General features: G+C 43.2%; 1 protein-coding gene across 2 annotated transcripts in view; it reads right to left on the reverse strand.

Annotated features, from left to right (window-relative positions):
* The window catches only part of RUVBL1 (RuvB like AAA ATPase 1), a 34,626-nt gene that overhangs the window by 11,960 nt on the left and 4,258 nt on the right, over positions 1-18,408 (reverse strand). For both annotated transcript variants that reach the window (XM_008159385.3, XM_054724334.1), the window contains exons 3-8: positions 16,936-17,068; positions 10,442-10,593; positions 6,880-6,969; positions 5,961-6,110; positions 4,139-4,202; positions 2,618-2,816 (exon numbers count right to left, since the gene is read on the reverse strand). In XM_008159385.3, the coding sequence (XP_008157607.1) occupies positions 2,618-2,816; positions 4,139-4,202; positions 5,961-6,110; positions 6,880-6,969; positions 10,442-10,593; positions 16,936-17,068 (788 nt within the window). The remainder of the gene's footprint in view (positions 1-2,617; positions 2,817-4,138; positions 4,203-5,960; positions 6,111-6,879; positions 6,970-10,441; positions 10,594-16,935; positions 17,069-18,408) is intronic.

The following is an 18,408-nucleotide window of genomic DNA, read 5'->3' on the forward strand; positions in this document are numbered from 1 at the left end:
TCCCCCTATGTACCCAGAGGACTTAGGGATTGTCTGCACTTTCACAGCCACACCTCTCCATCAGGTACGGACGCTCCCCACACCACCAAACAACATCAAAGCTCAACCCTACCCACTCACTGACCGGGCAACTACGGAAAGCAGTGCAGGGAAGCAGCAATGGCATGGACTTTGGAGTCAGATGGCCCTCGCAATTCACCTCCCATGTGAATCTGGAGATAGGGTGGTCAGGGTGCCTTGAGATTACAAGAGAAGGCCAGCGTAGAGTACTTTAGACAGTTTCTGGCACAGAGGAAGCCCTCAATTACTGTGAGTTTCCTTTCCTCTCCCTTTCTTTTCGGGCTCTAAAGGTCATATATGGGTCTGAAGGCAAGGAAGCTCAAACTCTACCTCCAGGGGGTAGAGTCTGATGGGCGGCAAGTCAGATGAGGCCAAAACTATACAGACATTCCAGAAATTCCATCATTTCACATCTCACATCTCAGAGCATGGCTCTGAAGTACAATGCTCCGGTCAAATCCCAGCTTTGCTTCTGAGCTGTGTGACCTTAGCCAAGGGCCCCTCCTGGTGCACCCTCGATGTCCTCATCTGAACGAGAACAGCAGTCCCTTCCTCACTAAGCGGAGGGGAGAGCAGCAGTGTGCCTGGTACACAGAAAGAGCTCCTCATACATGTTGGATATTTTTATTATTGATATTTTGACATCATCATCACCACTCAACAAATTTCCCACTAGAGCTTGGCACCAAAATCCTCTTGTAGAGCACACACACCCCAATTTTGTTTACCTCAGTGGGCCTGCACAAGACCCACACTCTGAACATCTTCCCTCCACTTGGGTGATTGCAGTCTGACAGCAGTGAGCAGCCACAGCCTCAAGGAGCCCTTGATCAAATCAGTCAGAATGAGGCTGGCCATGTCTCCCAGGTTGCAGACTGACCAGAGCTCTGTCCCTACTGGGAAGTTCTGAGATCAAAGCCACCTTCCTATGCACCTTTTTCCTGGACGGGACAGGACTGAGAGAAGGTACTCTAAGTCCAAGAGATCTTGCTCCTGCCAGAAGCTACCAGGCTCTACTGGGCTGGGTTATCCACTGTGAGGGAAGGAAGCCTGTTAGAGCTCCGCAGCAGGGATGCCATCTGTCCAGGCTGAGCCCTTTCACCAGCTGTCCAACTGTAGCCAGGCCTGACCAAAGCAAGGCAAGTACAGCAAATCTGCAGGGTCTGTGTGGCGGGGACACCACGCTCACCGGACACCAGACCACATATCTGGTTTCCAGAAGCTGCCTAGGTAGCCAGGCTCCTCTCACCAACAACTGTCCTGGACCTGGTACAAGCTACCTTCTCTCTAAGATGGCAGAAAAAAACCTGGGACAACAATGCTATCAAGACAGCATATTTCAGGGATTCAAAGTGACTACAAGATACTACTATATAAACTTGAATCATGAACACACGTTCTAATTCCCAGTCAACTGAGGGGGAATCTAAGGGGGTCCCAACCCAGTGCCAACAGCACGGCTTCTGGACAACCTCAATGGAGAAGACAAAGCTGCTCCATCAAGAGCCAGCTAAACTGCACATGACCCACTGCCACTCAGGAGCCAAGTCTAGGTGAATCAGCAATCTGGATTCCTAACAGTGTGGCTCCAGCTCTGTGCTAATACTCATGGGCCTTGGGGTCTCTTTCAGGATTCCTAGCACCCTTGCTGCCAGGAGGACGCAGCCTCCAAGGCTCTGTTGCTCTCACTACTCTGCTACAGACTTAAAAAGGGGCTCCTCACCATCCCCCTTCATGCCACTAGCAGGCCTCAGCTTTCCAACAGGAGGACAGAAAACCAAAACAGCAAAAAAAAAGTACCAAGTATGGGATACTGACATTTAGGCTTACGAGCTGGGAAGATAGTGTGTCCTCAGGGGCTCACAGGCCTACAGAACACTCAGGAGAAAACAGTTATCAACCAAGTCCCTGTTCCAGCGCTGGGCCCACCTTGGCAGGGTAAGCATCATATGAGCATTTGCCTTCCAGGTGTTAACACCTCTCCTTTTCAAAGGCAGAACTATGGGAATAGGGGTGAGGAAAGGCACCAGTGTGGCTCCAAAAAGTTCTGGAGTAGAGAGAAAATTCTGGTTTTGTTACTGGTTCCACTATGAGAAAGACCTGGGTTCTCATTCTATCTTTATGACCACGAGCAAGTTAAGCTACCATTCTGTTTTCTCATCTGAAAAATGAAGCCAAGAATATTTACTCCCAGAGCTAGTATAAGGATAGAAGGTAACATATATATATATCATCCAAGACCAGCCTGTCTGATCTTGTCTTTGCCCACTCTAACTGAATGACCAAATCATACCACACTGTAACCCCAGACACCCCGTAGGAGGCCCTCATATTCAGTAACAGGGTGACTGTTGGCTTTGGTGACCATGACGGATTGAGGCTGACACACGAACTACCTTTGAAGGCAAGCCACTTTGGCATGTTTCTCTCAAAATGAACATGAGCTCGCTCATCCCCAGCCTGACTCATGATGTAATAATGTTTAAAGTGATCCCAGAGGAACAAGTTAACCAGATGGAAGATAGAAAACTCTCATGGCTGGCAGATAGCCCCCTACCTGATCACACAGTTGCCTCGGTTAGATGCAAAGATGACGATGGGGGCGATAGAAGATTCCAGGGCCCGGTGCAGGTAGGTGAAGCACTCGATGTCCAGCATGTGGACCTCATCAACAAAGAGCACTCCTGGAACCAGCTCAGCAATGCCCTGATCAATGTACTTGTTCACCACCTTGTTAATCTCCCCTCGAAGTTTGTCTAGGAGACAGCAAGGGTAGACATGCAAGGTCAGTACCAGGTGGGGAAAACGGTCACCGTTTCTCTGCTCCCCACACCTGAATTCAACCCAAACCCAAGTTTGGATCCTGGTTTTGTGTTCGCTATGTGACCCCAGGCAAGTTGTGTCCCTACTCCAGGCTTTGGTTTTATCATCTGAAAGTAGGAATAATCACACCAGAAGTCACAAAATAGGCAGCTCCTTAAAGATGTGCTTTAAGTCACTCTCCCCACCAGATCTTATTACTCACACCCCCAAACTTAGCTCCCTGCCTGATGCCATAGATCCTGGAGTTTGGGAGCCCTGGATGAAATGAGTTTCCATATGCAAATTATCCTATTCTGCACTGGTAAATGACCCTTTCTTTTGACCCTTTATGACAAAGCTTAGGTTAATTAACTTTCATTCAAGTGGCTGGACAAAGAAATGAATAGAAAGCATGTGTAGAATCCTTTCTGGAAGGAAACCTGAAAGGAATGAAAGGTTCTGAGAAAAGGTCCAATCTCAGAGTTCTAAGATGGACGAGTCCCTCAAAAGTTAAAGAACCCATCTAAAGTCACAGTTCTCATTTTCCAAACCAGATCCTGTGCTATCATCTGGAGGGAGCTAATCATAAACAGAACATGAAGATTTGATACAGCATCTCCCACCAAAGCCATGACGCAGGGATGGTCAAAATCATGTTAAAATACAGAAACTGCTCTTGGTATCTCTAACAGAAAGGCCTCAGATCACTCCAGTGGCTGAAATGTTAAAGAAAATAAGATGCTTTAATGTTTAACACTTTAAGGTGACAAAGCTATAGGGGGTAAAATAAGTGAAGAGAGATACGTACCCATAGGGAAGAGAAGCAAGGGAAACTAAAAGTCCACAAGGGACCAGCAACATTCTTACCAAGCTCTGGGAAGTGCTCAGGAGGCTGAGCGAGTGGAATGGGGACCCCTGGCACCCAGACAGCAGAGCTTGCTGTGCTCAGGTGTGTTCTGGCCGGAGCTATCCTACAGAGCTGGGGTGACACAATCCACATTTCTGGAACCTCAAAGGACCAGAATCTGTGACAGTTTCCATCCAAAGATGAGTGCAAAGATACTGAATGCAGTCAAGAGTGTGTGTTAGCAAGCAGGGTCAGAGGACACACGATATGCTTTTGGCCGTCTAAACCAGCCACAGACTATTAGCATAGAGTCAGGCTCTTCCTCCGTTTTGGGGAAGAGTCACTCACAGAGCCTCACACAGGAAGCATATAAGAATCCAGGGCCCTCCAGCTCTGCTTCTGGCTCACAGGCCTTGCTGTTGCTCTTACCTGTGATTTCTGTCTTCTTTGGCTTCATTAACTGGCCCATCATAGACAAGATGTCTTGTCCCCCCTGTGTAAGAGAAGACTTAACAGAGTCAGTCCTGCTTCCTAAGGCAGCTGTAAAAGCCTCACCCGTCCCCACTCCCTCATCCCACCAGTTCCCAATGTCAACTTGACAGGGTCCTAAGGTGTACAGACCCTGAACAGCTCCAGTGGAAAGCTTAAGAAGCTTCTAAAACAGGAATTCTTAAGAGGTTCCCCCTGACCTGTAAGAATAAAATTAAATCCCTTCATGGGAAGTACAAGCTCTGTGGGGCTTGGCCCAACCTCCATCTCCGGTCATATCATTTTCCAATCCCATACTCCTTGATTAGCTACATAGGACTCCTAACTGTTCCCTGAACACCCAAGTTCTTTTATGACTCAATGCTTTTGTGTATTCTAGTCTATCTTCCAGGAACCACATTCTCTTTCCTGGGAAGCTCCCAGTTATCCATTCAAGTTCAGGTCAAAGGTCCTCTGTGGGGTGTCTGACCCCTCCTGGTGCTCCAGCTCCCTTGGGGACACTGTTCGAGTAGGTATAAGGTGTACTTAATTATGTTCCTGTATTTCCTTTCATTAGACTCAGTGACGCAGTCGCATTAACTTAGTCCTAACCTGGAGCTGCTCAGAGTCCGTGAGCTCATCCCTGAATAATAGCTGGCTCCTAATAGGCTCACCCCCTGCCTGAACCCTCCCCACTAGCTCCTTGGGGGCAGTCAGCAAGAAGCTGCTGTTTTGTCATTTACCCAGCAATTCATGATAACCTGTTGGTTACCAGACCCTGGTACACAGAGGCGCTCACTAAATGTTCACTAGTAAAATGTAGCAAATGTTTCCTGAAGACTTACAACATTTGATCCTCAAAACAGCCCTGCAAACAGGTACTATTATATCCTTTTCACAGAGGAAGAAACTCAAAATCAGAGAGCCCTAAGTCACAGAAAACCTGGAGACCCAAAGTGACTAATTAGCCAAGCTCATTAGCATCACAGCAACACAAACCCTGACTTGCAATTCTCAGCCCTGCACTCTCTCTAAGTCAAAGGCTCCTAGAAGGTCGGTTTGGGGAGAGCCATTCCACAAGCAGAGCGAACCTGTTAGTCCACAATGTGATTCTTCAGCAATCTCTTGGCCAAGGCTCCAAGGGACAAAACACCCAAGGATCCAATTTCAATTTCAAAAATCCATCCTCTCTAGAGAAGAGGTAGCCTCTCTTGGCATGAAGAAGAAAGCAAACTCAAAGACTACCAGCAGGAAAGAGTTGGGATTTTAAATTGCACATTTCCCAGAGCTGTCATAAAGTCATACTGTATTTTCCCACAAAGTATCCATCTTCTACTCAGCACGAGCAGCACATACAGGTCCCACTCAAAGCTATAAAACTTGGGATTTTGCTAAGCATGGGGAAAGACACAGCCTTGTCAGCCTTTCTAAACTCCTGCAAAGGGCTTCAAGAACACTCCTGTCCCCCCACCATTAACACCCAAAGAATCCCAGGTGTGAGCTGCTGCTGGAGAGAAGCCACAGAGGCTATATAGTCAGGGCCAGAGGCCTGGCTGGGATAAGGAACAATACATGTGAAATCATCTGTGACTAGAGCATTTGAATTGGAACAAAGGAGTCCCTCTTAGCTCATGTCGCTGTTCACTGCTAAACATTACAGACACAAAAGGACTTGTTTCTCTAAGAAAGGGCAGCAGCAAGACTCTGACAATTCACTCCCAGAGCTTCTGTGCACATGCAAAAGGGCTTGTGTGCCAGTTCATGCCCGGGTAAAGGCAGTTACCTGGGGCCGTGCGTTGGCCACGTCCAAGTCATGCAAGGTCACATCCTGGATGATTTCTTTCTTCTTGTGCACATCCCCCTTTGGCAAGGGGACATACTCTTCAGCTTCAAGGTCGAATTCTGTGGCATAGGTATCACACCTGCCCTGCCGCTGCAAAGGGAGAGAAACCTGAGTGCCTGGTGAGTTTTCACTGCCAAGTCCCCAAATGGCACATTGCTAAGTGAGATTAAAGTCTCAGTTCCCAAGTGTAGGCCTGACAGCATACTCGACTAACTCATATTCGACCAACTCCAAGCATTCCCCACTCTTCTGCTGCCAAGAGAAGGAAGCTATCTGCTCATCTCTGGGCTCCAAAAACCCAGTTGAAAAACACCTGATACTTTCTCCAAGAATATTTTTCCTTCTCTCTTTTAACTGTATGCAATTCCCGATAAAGGGCAAATCCAATAGATTAACTGGAGCCGGAGGGAGTTGTTCAGACTCCTTTGTAGGTGGGTGATTTATTGTATGATATGAAGTATTATGCGCATCCATTAAACAGTGAGGAACACTGTACAGGACACTGAAAATCAGATATAAAAGGAATGCCAACTAATGCAGCATTCCTTTCCACACACATATATCTTGAGAAGAAAATACCAAAGAGATAAAAGGAAGATTAAATACACTGCACATTTCAATTTAAAAATGACTACAGTTGTTTTGCTTTCTCACCCTAAACTCCCCCCTCTAAACAGGTTTTAGTATTTTTCTAACAGACTTTTTAGAATGAAGATAAAGGGAAAGCAAACTTTATTAAACACAAAGGGGCAACTGCTGACCTTCCATCAGCATCGCCCCAGACACCCCATACCCACTCCCAAAGAAAGCAACTTCCTGGTCACCCAGGTCTCCCCATGGCAGACAAATCATGCATTACCTTCACGGCTCCACTGTTGGCTTCAATGTAAATCACATCTCCAGCCTCTACTCGCTCTTTCTGCAAACTTTCAAAAATGCTGGGGTCCAGCTTAAAATTAAAAAAAAAAAAAAAAAGTGAATCAGAGAAGTGTAATACATATTATATTTATTTCTGACAAACTGTAAGGTATCTTTCCGTAAGGGATTTGAGATAGCTAATGACTGTATGGAGAAAGTGTATTTGTGTGCATGTGTCTGTATTAGAATGTGTGAGGCTGGCTCTGAGGGTTTGAGTGTCCTAGAGGGAAAGCAAAAGAGTGAGTGTACCTGTGTTCCAGGTAGAGAGGGACGTAGGGGGAAGCCTAGTCTCCTTTCCCCCTTTACTCCTAAAGTTGCGAACTGGCAAACATGGCTCTGACTACTTTTAGGCGGCCTACACTGTTCCTGGAGGACAGGCCCCAACACCCCTTTAAAGATGGCTGTCGCAGGTTCAGTCCCTCACATTCCTCACCTTGGGTACTGATAGAACCTTCTGCAACTAAAGCTTTCTTTTTGTAACTAGCATTTTGTGGGCCTGTGACTTTGGACAAGGCTATCAGTTTCTTCATCTATATAACAGCACCCAGATGTGATCACAGATGTGTAAAATTCAAAGGGAAATATAAACCAGGATCTTTCCCAAGCCTTTTGATTCAAATTCCAGTTTTTGCTCCCTGCTTGCCTGCCTGTTTCTATCTCCAGGAAAGTAGCATATTTGGGGAACTGCTGCTTTTCTCCAGATCGTCCAGATTCAGGCTACCCCTGATGATCAATATTCTAGGACAGCATCTTTTGTAAGGAGTTAGCATTTAGAAATAAGTTTCTCCCAGTTAAACTTCATTTTGTAATGTGAAAAACACTTGGGCTTTGTCTCAAACAATATTAAAGAGTAAAAGCCCAGGATTCAGTGAAAGAAGTCAGACACAAAAGAACACAGATTGGCCCTAATCGGTTTGGCTCAGTGGATAGAGTGTCTGCCTGCGGACTGAAAGGTCCCAGGTTCGATTCCGGTCAAGGGCATGTACCTTGGTTCCGGGCACATCCCCAGGAGGGGGTGTGCAGGAGGCAGCTGATCGATGTTTCTCTCTCATCGATGTTTCTAACTCTCTATCCCTCTCCCTTCCTCTCTGTAAAAAATCAATAAAATATATATATTTTTAAAAAAGAACACATATCGTATGATTCCACTAGTATGAAATGTTCAGAAAAGGCAAATAGTATATAGAAACAGAAAGTAGATTAGTAGTTGCCAGGGGCTATGGGTGAGAATGGGAAGCTATTGTAACTGGGCATGAGGTTTCTTGGGGTGATGGAAATGGTCTAAAACTGGTTGGTTGTACAACTCTGTAAATAGATCTAAATTCCTTGAGTTGTACACTTAAAATGGGTGAGTTTGTTTGAAATTATATCTCAATAAAGCTCTTGCAAATGGTAACCACAAAAACAAAGCTCTGCCTCTCTGGCTGGGTTGGGCCTGATGGCCTCTTGGAGCACTGCCATGGGCAGGAGGGACAGTGGTTGGTCAGCCTCTGACACAGGGCATGGGATGAGGGAGGCATTCGATACTGATTGCAAATAAGGTATTCTCCTTCACACTTAAATATCCATGAGTATTTAAGCCCCATCTATCCAAATACCTTATACTCAAAGCAGCTAGAAGTACTCATTTTAAAAGAAAAATTTCACCTCTCCCCTATGTCATTTTCTAAGGAAACTGTGCAAAGCAGCCTTATGGATAGCTGAAATCTAAGTTGCATGCCTTATTTTATCTATCATACATTGAAGAGCACACACTATTTTTTGCCTTAAGCATTTTTATATTGGTTAATTTCCCAAATGAATTGACTGAAGATATAATTATTGGAAGGTGGCAGGTCCTACTAAGAAATCTAATTAATACAGAATGGGAGAGATGAGGGGCAGGTTTAAAAGAGATTATTTGCAGAGGCATGCCCCTAAGATGGAAACCCTGTTAGGAAAAAGAAAAATGGCCCTTTGAAGAAGAGACATTTTTATGATCTCCATAAAGCAGTGACCAAGAAACCACCTCACAGAATCAAAGAACCATGAAATCACAGACAGGAACAAAGATGGAGAAATTATACTGCAAATTGTGATCAATCTACTGCAGTTTACAGATGGGAAAATGAAGGTCCAGAGAGTTCAACTGATTTCAAAAGGTCACATACTAGATTGGAGGGTGCTCTACCACTTAACTAGTTGTATGATCCTAAGATAACTACTTAACCTATTAATGAGACTCAGTTCCTTTATCAGTGGGAAATTATACTAGTACAAACAAATACATACATAATAAATAATAATAAATATTTGTTGGAACACTTAGCACAGGGCCCAGTACATACAATAAATAAGAGCTATGATGATGATGTTATATTATTAATAATAAAGCAAGCCACTCTGGCCAGCGTTGCTTAGTGGTTAGAGCATTGGCCCACACACCAAAGGATTGAGGGTTTGATTCCCAGTCAAGGGCACGTACCTGGGTTGCAGATTCAATCTCTGGCCCTGGTTGGGGCGCATGCGGGAGGCAACCAATCAATGTGTCTTTCTCACATCGATGTTTTTCTCTCCTCTCCCCCCCTCCCTCCTTTTCACTCTCTCTAAAAATCAATGAAAAAAAATATCCTCAGGTGAGGATTAACAACAACAAAAAAATAATAATAATGCAAAGCCTACTATCTAAACTGCTCCATTTCTCTAACTGAAAGCTCTGACAATAACATCAAAAGCTACCACTTCTTAGGTAACTAGGTGCCACATACAAAGCTACAACTTTTATCCTTAAAAGAACTCTGTGAGATAGGCAATTTTTTATTCCCATTTAACAAAGTCACTTCCCAAAGGTCACACCATTATCAGCAGCAGAGCCAGAATTCCCTTTCAGACTCTAACTCCAAAATCCATGCTCTTCCCACCAGGCACCCCTGTTGCCAGCATCCTCAGGTTTGTAGGACAGGGGTCTGAGGGCCTCCTAGGGCCTCCCACAGTCCAGCACTATGGCTTCTCTACAAAGCCCTGGCCTAAGCAGAACCAACCACTGAAGTACTCCAGGTTTCTAGGTCCTGACATATATCTGCTGTATTTGGTCTCTTGAAGTCAACTCATCATCCATTCTCCAACTCTTACCAAATTACTCAATGCCATTGCTTTTTGTAAGCATGAGCACTGTAACTGAAAGTATATGCCCAGGTTCAGAGAGTAGCCCAGGGTTCTGACAAATAGTCATAACATAAATAGGTGGCAGAAGGTATACTCGAACAGCCACACAGCTCATGTTTTAACATATACAATTTCCTTAGAGTAAATAAGAAAAAGCTATCTTTATTAAGTCCCTTGTGTACTGGCCCTATACTTGTTACTACTTTATACACATAGCATCCTCAGATGGCCCTATGATAATCATCACCCACAGTGCACAGACATGGAAACTGGAACACAGGTTATACCACTTGCCCAAGGCCACACAGTGCTGAGAGATTCTAAGGCAAGAGAAAAAAAGTCCACAAACATGTACTCACTTTCAATTGTTTGGTTCCTTTGGCTGTTTTGAGTCCTATGATTACATGACTAATGGTTTTACCATACCCTCCCATGGGGTTCTCTGTCTCACACGGAGTTAGCTCTGTGACTTCACCTTCATAAACCTCCTTGGTTTCCTTTATCCGCAGCCCTGGAAGAGATGGCAGATGAACTCTGGTCAGAGCATAATTTTCTTACTCCTTAACAACTTCTATTGCCACAAAACTTCCATGTCACAAGAATTGACTAGTCAGCCTTACTGACGTACATTCAAGGGTATACTCCTGTGTAGAAAAGCACCACAGATACAAATATAACAGAACACAGAAAAACAATTGTATTTCAGCCTTTCAAAGGGACTTCCTCGATTCTAATCTAGAACTAAACAGACAAGCTATAATTCTCAAAATTGTTTCAGATATCTGCTACACGTTCAAGGGGTGACAACAATGAAATACTACTCTACAACCTCCAGAATCACTAAAATTAAAGGCTGATAATCCCAAGAGTTGGTAGGGATGCAGAACAACAGGAAGGTTACACTGCTACTGGGAGTATTTATAAAGTAAACTGGTATAAATACTTTAAGAACAACATGGTATTATTTCTTAAAGTTGAATATCCTATGATTCTGCAATTAACTCCTAGGTATATACTCACTAGGCATGAGTGCACATGTGCACCAAGGGATACAGCCGGTAGTAGTCATAAAAGCATTGTTCTTAATTGCCAAACCCTGAGAAAACTCCACTGTCTGTAAACAGTGGAAGACAACTGAATTGTGGTTTACTCATACAACAGAATATCACAACGCAATGAAAAAGAATTATGACCACATGCAACAACATGGATGAATCTCAAACATAACTTTGTGGGAAAGAAGCCAAATGTGGCAGAATATATACTGCAAAATTGCATTCATTTGAGGTTTAAAAACACGTACAACTACACTATAATGCTAGATTCAAGGCAGTCATTAATTTGACAAGGAAAGGAAGGATGGAGATAGAGGAGGACACAAACTACACTTTAGGGTATTGGCAATATTCTTTTTCTTGACTGGGTGGGTTTTCAATTTATGATAATCCACTGAGCTCTATATTTATGGTACATGTACTTTTCTGTATGTCTGCACAAAATTACCAAGTCACCTTAAAAATATTTAAATAAATAATATTGTATTAGTGGGACCTAGTAAAGGAAGAACACTGATGGCTTAAGTTTAGGAAACACTGCTCTAAGCCTTAGCTGGAGTCTACAGTCATGGTTCTTACCTTTTAGAATCACCTGACGAGCTTCTACAATTCCTTATGCCCTGGCCACACTTGAAGCACTTACCTCCAAATCTCAGGGGTGGGGACCCTGCCATTACTATTAGTTTAAAGCTCCCTAGATGATCCCAATGTATAGCCACAGCTGAGAACCACTCATCTAAAGAATAATGAACTCTGTTCTACTCAAAATGTGAGCCATACAGTACTTCTGATGGCAGGAAGCCCTGATATGGTCTGGGTGTCCTCACCATGGAGCCACCTCTGTTCTGATATGGGAATACCCAATGGCAAAAAGAAACACTGCCAATGGTGTCAATCACTTCCCACTTTTAAATGTGGTCATTATCTTAACACTGGGGCGGCTGACTTCTTTCCCCAGAAACCCAATTTGGGCAAAAACTCTCTCAGATATTCAAGTGAAGGAAACGTTTTATTCTACCTTCACTCAATCTGATAGCCTACAAATGGAAGTTTTGGAATAGCCCCAAAATAGAGGTTGCATTTCATTTTTGCCTCACCAAATTCTTAGTTCCTGAACACCATGTCAAAATTTTCTAAATAAAATGAATGTATCAGAAGACTGTGACAGGGGACTCTTTGAGATTCTTTCCCCCTCCCCATGTGGGAGTCTGTACTTGTTCTTCAATAAATTTCCACCTTTACTAAAAAAAAAAAAAAAAAAAAAGATTGTGACCAACTTGGAAAATTCTGTACTTTTTAAATGAAATTTTGATTTTTTTTAACCCACATGGCAGACATGATTTTTTTATTGATTTCAGAGAGAGAGGAGAGAGAGAGAGAGAAGAGAGAGAGGAAGAGAGAGAGGAGAGGAGAGGAGAGGAGAGGAGAGGAGAGGAGAGGAGAGGAGAGGAGAGGAGAGGAGAGGAGAGGAGAGGAGAAAAAGAAATAGTGATTGGTCACCTCCCATACATGTCCTGACTGGAGATCGAACCTACAACCTAGGTATGTGCCCTGACTGGGAATCAAACTCACAACCTTTTGGTGTACTGGATGATGATCTAACCAACTGAGTCACTTCGCCAGGGCTGAACTTTGATTTTTTAATTCAAAACTTTCATATCCCAGAGATAAATTCCTCCAAATGGAATGTTTCCCTATATTTACTGTTAGACGACTATGACATGAAATTCCTCAAGCGGGGGAAAAGGCATTCCCATCTCTCACTAGTTCCATATTTGTTTAGAAGTTGCTCTGTGCTGACAAGCAGACAGGGGATATGGTTGACAGACAATGAAACAGGCTGTTAGCCAGGAAAGGGACTGAGCTGGCACTATCTCTGGCAACAACAACGCAAATGACACAGGTTTCATCTGCTGGCTCAGGTTTCTAAATCCCTGACAGGGACCTTCATCACATCAAGGAAATAGCACAGACTCCTTGCTTTTTATTTCTGGTCAGCTTACTGCTTTCTCCCACCCCCACTGTCAACATCACAGAAACTCAAAGGCAGAGAAAGATGGGCAGGGTTCTTTTTTGAAGATTGTCAATGACCTGCCTTTTTATTCGGTGGCAGGATCAAGAAATTTCTCTTCACCTGGCTGCCATCAAAAGAACTGTGTTGCTCTCCTCCCCCCCAAAAAGGGCAAATCACAAAACTGGTGCCTAGGAAATTTATCTTTATTTTTTCAAATGTTAAAGCATTTGAATTACCTTTAAGCAACCTAAACACATACACTCACGTAAAGGTCAGTTTTGTCAGATTTTATCAATGTCAGTAAAATATTTTTCAAATTTGTAAAAATGCATTTTATTAGTACACATATTTGAACCAGTTGTAACATCTTACAGATTATCTCCTTAATTAATGAGTTAAATAAAATCTATGACACATGTTCATTAAATTCTTTAAAAGTTCTCAAAAGATTTAAAACCTATGGCATCATAACATTCACTGAATGCCTTTCAACACTTCATGTAATAACACAGGCTAAACCTTACAAATACAAATGTTGCTAAAAAAGCAAGAAATGCCCGGCTGGTGTGGCTCAGTGGTTGAGTGTCAACCTATGAACCAGGAGGTCATGGTTTGATTCCCGGTCAGGGCACATGCCCAAGTTGTGGGCTCGATCCCTAGTGTGGGGCGCGCAGGAGGCAGCTGATCAATGATTCTCTCTCATCATTGATGTTTCTCTCTCTCTATCTCTCTCTCCCCCCCTACCTTCCTCTCTGAAATCAATGAAAAGATATTAAATAAATAAGTAAATAAATAAATAAATAAATAAAAAGTCCATATTCCACCCTGGCCACGTGGCTCACTTGGTTGGAGCATCATCCTGTACACCAAAAAGGTTGCGGGTTTGATCCCTGGTTGGGGTGCCTATTCAAGGCAACCAATCAATGTTTCTCTCTCGATGTTTCTCTCTCCCCTTCTCCCTTCCTCTCTCTCTAAAATCAATAAAAACATATTCTTGAGTGAGGATTTAAAAAAAAAAGTCCATATTCCAAATAACACAAAGCAGCCTACAGACAGTTCACAGTGTCTCTGGTCTAAAGCAAGAGTCCCAAACTCCAGGCTTACCTAGACCTGGCAAGGACCATTGAGAAGCAGAGCAAGCCTCACAGAGACTGGGGCAAGCTGGAGTGCAAGCCTGCTCTGAACAGGAGAGAACCCACTTAGCTTTGACCGACTGCTGCTAGGTGGAAATGAAAGCTTCTTTCAAGCCAGAAGGAAGGATTTTATATGACATCTCTCAATCTCTAAATACTGGCAACTACATAACTCAAATTTCATTTTTAAAAACACTGTATAAATCAAACAGAATGTCTATTGCCAGAAACAGACCAAGCGCTATCTTACTTTAGCTAAAGGTTGTTTTCTCTCTGCTTTACAGTCCACCCCCTTCTCTCACTCACAAAAACTTCACTGAGCACCTACTGTGTGTCAGCAACTTGGGCAACCTTTGTTACCCCCTATATCTATAGTAGACATTTAATGAATATCCAGTCTGTTCCTTCCCATGCCTTCCCAACTCCCAAAATGACAAAAGCTGGGAAAAGAGGGTGACATCTTTGCCTCCTCTTTCTTTCAGCCCCCAACACCTAATCCTTCAGGAAATCCTGTCAGCTCTATCACCCAGCTATATCCCAAATCCAACCATTTATCACCTCTACCATCACCACCCTTGCTGAAAGCTATCACCATCTCTTTAAAAAAAAAAAAAAAAAATTATATTGATTTTTTACAGAGAGGAAGGGAGAGGGATAGAGTTAAAAACATCGATGAGAGAGAAACATCAATCAGCTGCTTCTTGCACACCCCCTACTGGGGATGTGCGCGCAACCAAGGTACATGCCCTTGACCAGAATCGAACCTGGGACCCTTCACTCCGCAGGCCAACGCTCTATCCGCTGAGCCAAACTGGTTAGGGCTATCACCATCTCTTTCTCAGACAACTTATGATCTCTCTACTTGTACCTGCCCTCTTTACTGTCTACTCTCTATACCCCAGCCAGAGATTCTTATAAAACCAAAACTATTCTCCAATTACTTCTCCTTTCACTCAGCAAAAAAGCCAAAGCCCTAACCATGGCTAAGGCCCTATAGGATCTTACCCCTAAACTAGACTTTAGCTGTTCTGAGGCAAGGATCCTGGGCTAGACAAATCTATTCTTGCTTAAACTTTCATATTTTCCTTGAAATTTTAAAAAATAATTTCTCTCTAGTTTTAAAAAACATATTTTTATTAACTTTAGAGATGGAGGGAGGGATAGGGAGAGAGAAATATCAATATCAGAGAGAAACATCAATCGGTTGCCTCCTACACACACCCTGACCAGGGACTGAACCTGCAACCTGGGCATGTGTGATCGTCAATAAAACTGGGGAACTTTAGGTACATGGGAAGATGCTCAACCAACTGAACCACACCAGCCAGGGCTCCTTGAATTTTTTTAATAAACTTCCTTCTTCAGAATATTTATCTTTGACAAGCAAAAGGACTGGAAAATGATGCAGGCACTGACAAGTGTTCATAAGCCATGATGACTCAGCAACTAACTATATCCTAGAGACAGACTCCCACACGTGCAGAATCATTAAATATTTCTTAACAGCTTAAAAGGAATAAACTATTTCTACAAGTAGATGTGAGAGAAGCTGAGATTTTCCCAGAGGTAGGCCAGAAGAAATAAGGACAGGAGCCTGCCCCACAAGTCCTAGCTGGCAAGAGGGAAACATTCGGGAGAGAGGTCATTCTCTCCTCACAGCAGCTCTTCAAAGCATGGGCCCTAGAATCAGACAAATTAGGTTAAAACTAGAGCTCTGCTTCTTACTAGCTGGGTCACTATGGACAAGTTATTGAACTTTCTGAATCTGTTTTAGAAGATGTTAAATGAGACTGAGAGCTTCCTCTCGGCAGAAGGAAAGGCTATAATCAATGCAGGGGCCTGGCACATAACAAACACTCCATATGGTAGCTCCAAGCCCTACGAGATTGGCACTGCCAGCCTCAAAGCTCTGCCAGTGACCAAATAGTATCATCACTCTCTGACAGGCCACAGTTCTTCTGGCTCAATATCCAGAACCAGGGGCTTTCTGGCAGCATGACACACAATTCTTTTGGCTTAAGTCCAAAACCTTTCCAATGGAAAGTCATCTCTAAAAACATAAAAAGGCTTCTAGGAAAATCTGATTTTTTTTTTTTTTTTTTAAAGCCAAAGCCCTAACCATGGGCTTTTTTTCCCTCCTCAAGTAAGATGTCACTGTGAAGATTTTTTCTTCAAATATGTTTTTATTGACTTTTTAGAGGGAGAGGGAGAGAGAGAAAGATATATGTAAGAAAGACAGAAACACTGATTGGTTGCCTCCCATACGCACCCCAACCGGGGACTGATGCCACAACCTGGGCTTGTGCCCTGACTGGCAATCAAACTGGCGACCTTTCGATGTACGGGACTATGCTCAACCAACGGAGCCACACCAGCCAGGGCCTGACTTGTTTCTTAAAAATCACTTTATAGCCACATTTATTTTGTCAGGTTAAGAACCTCAGCCCCATAGCTAGGGCCCACGTTTGTTGCTTGTTAAAGCACCTCAATTAGAAAGTTGGGTTTTTGTTTTATTTGCAAAGATAACACTAATGGTGCCAAAAGAAAAAGAGCAGTACAACAAATACAAATCATGAAGTCTTTTTCACAACCAGGAGGCTTTAGTGCACCGTGCAAGTGAGAACTCCTCCTCCCACAAACATGATACTCACCAATGGCCCTGCGGAAGTTCTCCATCAGCACTTCTGTCTTCTTGATCTCCGTAGAGTAAACTTCACTCCCCACCATGGGGCAGAAAGGCACCTTACTACCCAGCTCCTGAGCAATAGCGAGAGCTAGAGCTGTCTACAGAAAACAATGAAAATGTACTTGTTTTACTTCTTGAAAATATGATCATTCAGAGACATATGCTGTTAAAAAAAGTTATAACCAGAAACAACTGAAAATCTAGTCCTTTTAGTTTTAACATCAATTGGCATGTTTCACACAATAAATGTTTGATGACTCTTCTGTATTTATAATCTAAATGGCATTTTTAATCATCCCTGTAATTACAAGTTATCATTCATTGAGACCCAGTGCAGGCCCAACTCTAGTGCTTCACATGACCTCCCACTCACCCTATGAATTAGATGCTACTACTATCACCACTTTACAAATGAGGAAACTGAAACACAGAGAGATTAAATAACATATCCTAAGTACCATAATCTAGAAAACGGAGGAGGGGGGACTTAAATACTGGTAGCAGGGTTACAGAGATCATATTCCCATCATAATTAGTATAGTCTTCCAAAACTGTTCCCTCAATATTAAAACAGGGTCCTGACCTAATCACTCAGAACACCACAACTGGGTCTTTGAAATAATTGCTGCCTATTTACACAGGTACAGGAAGACAACCCACAGGAAATCAAAAAATTACATGATGTTCACTTTATATTAAGTGGCCCACACATAATGAATACATGAGGTCAGGTTCTGAAGCTATGAACTGGTCTTAAGTTATACTTGAACATGCCCTAGTAAAACTACAAGTTGATTTTTAGTAAGATAACCACAGTTGTCAGATGCTAAACAGAAGCAGACTTAACAGATGTACGGTCAAACATCAAGTAGCAAAAGCCAGACTTCTAAAGCTGGTACAGGACTGAGAAGTGCCATGACCTTTTAATGCCATCTCATCTTTCCTCAACAAGAGTCTGAGTAAGGTCAGTTCCCAAAGTGTATGGGCTAAGGAAGAAAACAAGCTTGGTGTTGAAGAAAAACAAAGCAGCTTGCTCTCTCCTTTTTTTTTTTTTTTTTTTAATATATTTTTATTGATTTCAGAGAGGAAGGGAGATAGAAACATCAATAATGAGAGATAATCACTGATTGGCTGCCTGCTGCACGCCTCCTACTGGGGATTGAGCCTGCAACCTGGGCATGTGCCCTTGACTGGAATCGAACCCAGGACCCTTCAGTCTGCAGGTGGATGCTCTATCCACTGATCCAAATTGGCCAGGGCAACTAAGTGGCTCTCTGAGACAGTGTTATAAAATTGGCCCAGTAAAAGTTTGGCTTAGATTTTCTTTTCAATGCTCCTTTGGTGATAGTTTTTGAGACACTAGAATCCTCTAAGAATCAGCATATAGTGTAGCCCAAAAAGCACTGGCCTGAGCAGCCTATTCTCCTGTACCCAGAGG

This window comes from Eptesicus fuscus, chromosome 12 (genome assembly GCF_027574615.1).
Source record: "Eptesicus fuscus isolate TK198812 chromosome 12, DD_ASM_mEF_20220401, whole genome shotgun sequence".
NCBI classification, from domain to species: domain Eukaryota; kingdom Metazoa; phylum Chordata; class Mammalia; order Chiroptera; family Vespertilionidae; genus Eptesicus; species Eptesicus fuscus.